The following is an 8442-nucleotide window of genomic DNA, read 5'->3' as shown; positions in this document are numbered from 1 at the left end:
GCTCCATGTAGCTGGTAGCAACACATTTAACCACCAGCAATCCCGCTCAAAACTTGATCTACTCGTCCTCGAACAAGCAGGACAAGCCATTTGTCGTCAAGATGAGCCTCAGAGAATTATCCTATTGATTGATACCATCAATTCACGAGCCTCCAGCATGCGCAGAAAAGACTCAGAAGATAAGGCCGACTACAACGACTGCCGTAATCTCAGTGCACTAGCCTCATTCTTCAGGATACAGTGGAGAAAACCGAAGCTAGCGGCATTCACAGCAGCCAGGAAACTGGCTGCAATGGACCAAAATGCAACATATATATTCGACAATACAAACAGGATGACCCACCGAAGCGCATTCGAAGAGTATCTTCAGCGGACGGAGGAGCAAATTCAACGAAAGGCAAACCCTCAGCCATACAGAAAGACGGACTCCATTAAGAACCGTTTAATAGCGTATCATAGTAAAGCTTCTATAGGATAAAACATACCCAAATAGAAGGCCATTTGAACCACCAAGTATACAGCAGCACACACCGCCGACACGAGCCACCTGTCTATAACACCGGGTTGGAAGTCCTGCGGATTCTCGAAATTGTAGGCATCCCATCCGGCTATTGTGGGCAGATATAAGACCGAGTCTTAGCCCCTTTAACCCTGAAGTTTGTTTTTAATGAATACACCTCTCGCAATAAAACGTTTGCGATGCATCTCATTCATTTTGGAGCTTATTTTCCGACATCGAGCTTTCGAATGAGCCAAGTTTCGCGCCAAATGGATGTCTGTAGCGGTCACAAGCTCCGAAAGTGTGCGAAAGGGGGAGGGGTGCCTTGGCTTCCTACATCCACTGCACGTATGACCCACATCAGCTCAATTAACGTGTGACATGTCTACGCCAGCGAGTGTGTCTTCAAGTAACAGCTTGTCCAAAGCACTCGTTATCTCTACCATATCCTCATGGATATTGCTCTGCAGTATTTGATGGAACGCCTCAATTTGTGCATCAGTGGAAGTCGAAATACCGAACCTCACGGGGGCCTGACGACTACAAACCATAACGTCGGTGACGTTTTCATCAGTCGCCGGTTGGACACAGATCCAACCTGTGTCGTCTGAGTGCATGCCTCGAAGAGCTCCTTCCCCTTCAGTGTGTGTTTTCCAGATGAACACCGTCCGAGTTTCCTCCACAAACCGTTGCGCAACATACCTCTTCAGCACTGATACGGTTGGACCAGTCGCCAACGTCTGAACAGTACGATACCTGATCACTCTGATATCCCCTGAGTCTGCAACTTGTCTAAAATCCTTTCGGTCATGCTGTCGATGATGCATTTCACCCAACTTCCACATTGTTCGTTGGGTCTGCGCATAGCTAAACGGCTCCGAGTATTTCTGTCGAAGTTCGATGTACTCGACTTCGTTGTCAACCTCACGTCGTATATTCGACATAGAAACGCCATCTACCATTGAGTCGAAATTCAGAACGCAATCAGTTAAAGCGTAAGCTTCTTGAACCCGTCGCAGATGGCCTCGGAACATGGTATAGTCGAATGGCGGGATAGTCGGTAGAACCGAAACGTCGGAGTCCACTGTAGTCGGCGATGAAACGCTCTTGACCATTGAAGCAGGTACCTGCTTACACAGCTCCATTATGCAGAAGGCCTTCGCTTCAGCTGCATCAATTAGTTGTCGTTGCTCAGCTTCAGATTGTAGCAGCTTTTCACGCTCTTCCATGGCCAAATCTCTCCAAACAGAGTCGAAAGGGCCCAGACTGGTCGTCTGTTTGCCTTGCTTTAGTTCTTCAAGCTTCAGCTTTAGGTCTTCAACGGTTTGCCGCAGTGTCTCGCGTTCGTCCTTGAGTCTCTGGTGGTAAATCCGCTTTCGAATGGCTTCCTTCTCTCGTCGAGTCTTGCGTTGAACAACCACACCGACGCTACTGTTGGCGTTGATATCAGTAGAAAAACATGAGCTTACCACCGACGGTGCGAGATTTCTAGGAACAGCGAGACCGTCACTCTCTCCGTGCTCGTGTAGCACTCCAGCCTTCGAGGGGCTACTTGTGGCCAGTGCCTTATGGACCTCGGCCGCGCACGCAGCTTTCATGGCCATGGTGAGCGCTGAACGAAGATGGCGATTGTGAGAGTGAATGTTGCCAATCTCGCCACTGCGATCTTAAAGATTGGATAGCCGAAGATGTAGCCTGCTGAACTTCAGCCTGAAGCGAGCCAGAAATATTACATGTAAACTGTATTGTGGTTTTCATCCATTTTGGCAAAGCGGATGATCCGAGATCCACTATATCGGATCCGATTTGCTGAACGCCGTCGAAATAGAAAGTAGTATTAATAAGATTGCTATCTCGGGCCGGATATGTCGATGGGCACTTCGAATTAAAGGGGAAGTGCCAGAATTGCCGTCTTTGGACGGCATAAGTGATCTGCCCAAACTCATTCGCTAGATCACTTCCAGTCTAACCGCCATAGGAGAATTATAGCACCCTTTTACACGGCAATCGCGCTACAGTATGCATACGTTTAGTGTTTATCTCTTCCTCAATAAGTAAAACTGAGTTGTGGGTCGTCTGGAGTACTACTACCGGTATGGGTATATTCAAATACTGAAGTATATCAGTAGTTCAACGCATTCTGTGGAAGCTAAATATCGATCCCTCCCAACGTGCAACATCCTGTCTTGCGCGGTAGAGATCTCGAGCATATCCTCTTAATTGAGCAAATTTGCCGCCAACCAGTATCTGCCTCTGCCCTTGGGACAACAAAAGGAATGGAGTTTATCGAACGTAAACTCTGGCCATCGTCAAGTCTTCATCTGCCGACGGCTGAAGGCAGAGCCAACCTGTTTCCTCAGACCTCAAACCGTCAAAGATAATTACCATCTGACAGCGTTTTTCAAACTACGAGAGTGCGATTGCTCTCTCTAAAACGGCGAACGCGTTCCACTGCGCGGTGACACTATCACTCCACCATTATTAATAATAATAGTGAATGGCCGAACGCGACAAAACCTTAATCATAATCGCAGAGCTCATGGCTGCCTGTGAAGCAGCTTGATCAGTTTCCGCATGATCGGCTGTGTCTGCTCGTAGTTGAAAGCTCTGGAAACCGATCCGGTACTTGAGCTTTCTTCCTAATTCGCGGTAATGCAGTGACGAGAGCAAATCCGCGTAAATCGCTGTCAACTTAGCGTAACAGGAAGGCACGCATTGCACAAGAGCACTGTCGAAAAGAGAGACATTTAGAGACAGCTTCAAGTTGAAGTCGAGTTGTCGAGCTACTGGGAAGCTGTGTGCATACCTGGCAGCTTATCGATGTGCTTGGCTTGCAGGATAGCGGCCCTGAAGAGGTGCATCTGCTCAGTCTCCGATTTGAATCGTAGCTGTCGTCGAAGAAGCGAGTTCCTCACGATGACCAGTGACTTGATGTCTTGTGCGCTAGTACAGATCCCATTGCTTGGACGTAGTTCCTGTAACTAGATTAAGAGCCCGCTCACTAATTGACGGAGAGATTCGCGTTCATTCTGCAGTCTATGGTGCTACTTTCGCTTTCGTATGGCCTCCTTTGTCGCCTGGCAGGGAACCCGATAAATATATTCCTGGTAGCGATTCATTAGACAGCTCACGCTTATTAGTCATAACATGACGTGAACAGATCAAAGACCAAAATAATGGATACTAGTACTTAGCTGTCCATTTTGTAAAAACTACAATACCTGCCATTTTTTTAAATCGAGCATACTGAATCGATGAGAACTGCTAAAAGCCGGTCATTTTGAATGAAATATCCCGAAGGTTACTAAAGTGCGAAGTAATTTGTTTGAGCCGCGATTGCGGTAAAACCATACCTAAAAAGTGCTCTAAAATGTTCTCATTGTTCTAAGAAATAGCTTAGTTTTTCTATTCTGTACATAATAACGAAATTATTTGGCCCTACTTGGTGGCAAACCCACGCAGTATTGCGGAGGCGGGCCCAGCGCCGTGCTCACCCGGGAGCCGATCTTTACGCTCTCCAGTACATCGAATTTTTAAGTCGCGAGCGAAGCGAACCGCGGCTGGTGATTATAATGGTTGTTTAAAATGCAAGTGAAAGACTTCCAAAAATCGCCCAAGCACGTGGACCGTTGAATCAATGAAGACTTCCAAAATGGGTTTTATATCAGGACCGGCGCAGGGGTATCGCTGGTACTTCAATTATCTTGTTTTAGTGCGATTAGTTCATTTTAAAATACATTTTAGGTGCCCCGCGATTGTCTGTAGTTGAAAATGTTTTGCCAGCTCAAGAGCCCTTGACAGACCTACGTCACTGTAAGCAGTCCTTAAAGTCGGGATCATCGATTCTTGTTAAAATTATCCACGTATTGAACTGAAAACTATGTCTTCAAGCTTTTCAAACGTTGAAAGCACCAACCTTAAAGGTAAATTTCCCTTCGTCAACCCAACTTTGAATCTGTGCAGTCTGTAGCTCGGTAGCACATGTGTTGCTCTTTAGTGGCTTCACTACGTTGTGCACACGTGCCACCGTTTTGTCCGGAATATTTTCTTGGGCAGGCTTTAGTTTCGCGTAAATCTAAATGAGGGATTTAATCCTTGCCTTGGCTTTGTCGAGGGTGAGAGCGCTACTAAATTCTCTTCAACCACAGCTCTCAAGTGTTTATTGATCTGAATTTCTGAAACTGCACCATTGAACCTTGGGATAGTTGGTCAATTGTCGATGCAGAATTTAAGATAAAAAGGAAGAGAATTGCGAAGTGTAGGATAACCCGGTGTAAAGGATGCAGATTTTTGACGCAAAATGCAAACTGTGACACGGCAGCTGCAGTACTGGACCAACGGTTTATTCAGCAGCTGTGCTTTGTTACGTTGAAGCTCCAAGCTCAGGAATTTTATCGAAAAACTGTGAACAGTTAGAAGAGTAATTTGTCTTAACTTGAGTATGTCGGTGATGAATCCGGGCTAGATTTGATTAAACTTGTCGGAGAGATATGCATAATGCCTTTGGTTGGCCTGCAACGCCTTTTAAAGCAAATGGTACCAAACTTGGGGTTACCAACTACCAGGCTTTGAAGCTCCATCCCAGTGAGTAGCTTTTCTTCGTTTTCCTTGCTGACCTTGACGACTGCCTCATGAAAGTTGGCCTCTTCATCGCCGATAGGGTTTAGCCCAAAATGCATTGGCGCCTGATGTACACAGAGCTCCATGATAGTGCCGCCTTCTGGGACATTTGATTTTGGTCGGAGTCGGCACCATCCCGAGTCATTTGCATGCATCCCAGAGTACGCACCTTCGCCCTCGACAAACACTTTCCAGACGAGTACCATGTGATCATCAGCCACGAATCGTCGAACCGTCAAACGCTGAAGGAGAGACACAGACCCGCTTAGTAGCTGTACGGCGGTCCGAAATTTCACGGCAAACGTATTGTCGAGCTCGTGCGCTCGATCGTAGACCTTTCGATCTTGTCGTCGATGCCTAATGTGAGCTAAAGTCCAGAAGTTCTTGCAGGCTTGCTTTAAGCTTAGTGACGAGTGGATCTTGCCTCGGTATTGGAAGTAGCTGACTCTGCCGTCGCTTGAATTTTTGAATGTGGACTTTGTAAGCCCGACAGACATTGTATCGACCCCACCAGCACGAAGAACGGCCGCTGTACGTGCGTAATTCGCGTCTAGCTCCGATAATTGCGTTCCAAAAAGTATTTCATCCTTGCGCCCATTTACCACAGGGGCGTTAAGGACTCTCTCGTCAACGACAGGAGATATATCGAGATGATTCAGCACGATCACCTTAAGCTCTTGGATGAGTGAGGCTTGAGCGCTAACGGCAGTTACCAGCCGACTCTGTACCTCACTTGCTTGCTGCCGCTTGTCTAGTTGGTATCTGGCCAGAGCCTTCCAAGTTGAGGCAGAGCTCACCATATTTGTCTCGCTCGTCGTCTTGATAAGACGTTGCGTCAGCCTGGCCACTTGATTGGTCATCACAGTCACTTGATGCTGCAGCGAATCGCGCTCACGCTTTAGTCGTTGGCGATACACACGGCGACGTTTCGTCTCATTGTCTCTTAAGGTGGGCTTACTGCTTCTTTCGTTCTTCGATGTTGATCGCTTTCGAGAGCGCTTTCGTTTCGTATTGTGATGAGGCGATGATGTTAAGTCGTTAGATGTCATATCTGAGTCATGCTGCGTTTCAGTGTCGCCGCTCAAGTCAAAGTCTCCATCTTCATCGACGTTGAGCTCCACCTCGAAGGCGTGAGTTTGATTTATTGGTACATAAATTTCACCTGAATATCTGTACCCGGCGTACATACCGCTGGTGGCTACAGAAGTCGGTTTGTGGTAGAGTGTCACTAGGTTGTTATAATGGTCACTAGGTTTTCAGTAGGATTGAGTCTCACTAGGTGGGTCAGTATTTTTCACTAGGTTTTAATATTTTTCCGAGCTCTTTGAATACGCTTTTTACGTGTTAGGCCTGGAAAAGATAACTCAGTCCAGATTTCAAACTTTGGGTGAGTACCTGTGTCCAAAATTTGGACACAGCAATACAGAATGGGGCCTATTCTGCTATTTTGCCTTCTCAAAACGGTTTGTGAAAAGGTATTTTATCTTCGGGTTCTTATTATAATACTTCTTCGTCTTCCGCATAGCCGCCGCGGGCATCTGCTGACTGGACATTGCATCGAAACCAGTTAAACGACACCTTGTGGTTACGCCTCACCATCGTCACTGAAGCATGAATCGGCATGCAAGAATCCGGTCATGTCAGCTATAATAAGGTTGATTTAGGCGATCACCCATCGCCAATCTCGAGATGACAATAATCGTCTGCCTACAATTACGCTCCGCATCGCATCGTAATCAGACCACAGTATCGAGTCCAAAATTATGGTGGCAGTTGATGTTTGGACCACTCTTCATTTTGCAGGTCACAACCACAATGATGAAATCAATCACGTCACACGCGTCACTTTTGGCGGAGTTGGACGAGTTCCTTAGCACCAACGCCTGGTAAAGATCACTAGGTTGTCACATCTGTCAGCACCGTCCACACCAAACACTAGGTTTTCAGCAGTTTTCATGGCTCACTAGGTCTGTCAGCAGTTTTAAGTTCAAGCCAGCGTCGGTGTCGGTCGGCTTCGCGGGTTTTAAAGTTATTGGATTTTTTTTCGCTTCGTCAACTATCCTTAGTACATTGTGATGTCGACAATTTCAAAATATTAGAGGCAGCACAATCCCTTCCTGTGTGCGATTCTTGCCAGAAAGAAAGACAGATTGCTGTGTTCATGTAGTTGAACTAAGTCTTGAACGATGGACTATCTGAGGCTTTATCTTCTGTCTTATCAAGATTGAACGCCTTGAAGGCATACGTGGAAGCTTAATTACTGCGCAACAGCCTCTTTATCTGCTCGGCCTGCAGTTTACACGCTATTTTTCCGGTCGATTGAACTCTTCCAGCACGCCAAACAAAGCGCCGTAATGAGGCACAATCGAAGTTTCACTTGTGGGATTTTGGTCATTAAACTCATTTACGTACTTGGTTCAAGCGACAAAAAGCGGATTCGTTAGTGGTTCATATCCACGTCGTCGTCGATCATGGACAATTCCAAAACCAAGATCGGGTTTTTGCCGTCGTTGAACACCTCTGGTTTTGCCCCCCCCCCCTCGTTTGGTGACGATTGCCTCTGTAGTTGAAAATTATTTTGCCAGCTTAAGGACCCTTGCTGACAGATCTACATCTCTGTAAACAGTTATCAGAGTTGGGATCATGTGTCAATTGGTTATTTGCGCTGAAATTGTCCACGTACTGCACCCACGTGTTGAATTACGGAGGACCGAAAGCCGTGTTGGAAGCATAAGCTTGTTAGGCTCAAGCATCTCATGGACTTTTCCTGTAGATTATCATTCTTCGAGCCACCTGTGAATTTAAAGTCTGTAGCTCGGTAGCATCTGTGTTGCTCTTTAGTAGCCCCACTGCATTGTGTTAGCGTTTTGTCCGGTATTTCTCCTCGGATTTAGCTCTTTACTTCCTTAATGAGTTTTTCGATGCTTGCTGGCAAAATGCAAGCTGGGGCACGGCACTTGAGATGCTGCACCAATGGTTTATTAAAATCAGTAGCCAGTTAAGCGTTGTCACGTTGAAGCTCCGAAATCATGCATTTTATCTTGTGACGGATTACTGACGGTCGCTTATTACTGACAAACGATTTAAGCCAATCAAATACCGCTACCGCAGTCCACTGACAACACATAAAATGGGGACGGGAAAACATAAATCGGCTGTGCGCCACTCACTTCTCAAGATGCCACCGGGGCGCCACCGCGCCTCTGTTACTGCAGCCGAAAAGCTAGCAGCGCTCGATGCCTGGCGGCAGTGCGGCAACATCAATGCTGTTATGGCAGCTTTCTATAGTGATCTAGATGCGTTTGCGCAAGAGCAGCGACGCA

The 8442-nt window shown here is 46.7% G+C and overlaps 2 protein-coding genes across 2 annotated transcripts; both read right to left on the bottom strand.

The window, feature by feature from the left end:
- Positions 1-864: 864 nt before the first annotated feature.
- On the bottom strand, positions 865-2103 carry PITG_09125 (uncharacterized protein; the record flags this gene model as incomplete). Its single annotated transcript, XM_002903402.1, has 2 exons — positions 865-963; positions 1627-2103. 2 exons carry the CDS (start codon positions 2101-2103, stop codon positions 865-867), a joined length of 576 nt encoding a protein of 191 aa, XP_002903448.1.
- A 2334-nt stretch (positions 2104-4437) lies between these two features.
- On the bottom strand, positions 4438-6223 carry PITG_09124 (uncharacterized protein; the record flags this gene model as incomplete). Its single annotated transcript, XM_002903401.1, has 2 exons — positions 4438-4574; positions 5040-6223. The coding sequence occupies 2 exons, from the start codon at positions 5917-5919 to the stop codon at positions 4438-4440; spliced, it is 1017 nt and encodes a 338-aa protein (XP_002903447.1).
- Between the last annotated feature and the right edge of the window lie 2219 nt (positions 6224-8442).

The sequence above is a fragment of the Phytophthora infestans genome, genomic scaffold (assembly GCF_000142945.1).
Source record: "Phytophthora infestans T30-4 supercont1.14 genomic scaffold, whole genome shotgun sequence".
Taxonomy (NCBI): Eukaryota; Oomycota; class Peronosporomycetes; order Peronosporales; family Peronosporaceae; genus Phytophthora; species Phytophthora infestans.
Note: the sequence above shows the minus strand (reverse complement) of the source record. Positions and strands in the feature narration are given on the sequence as shown.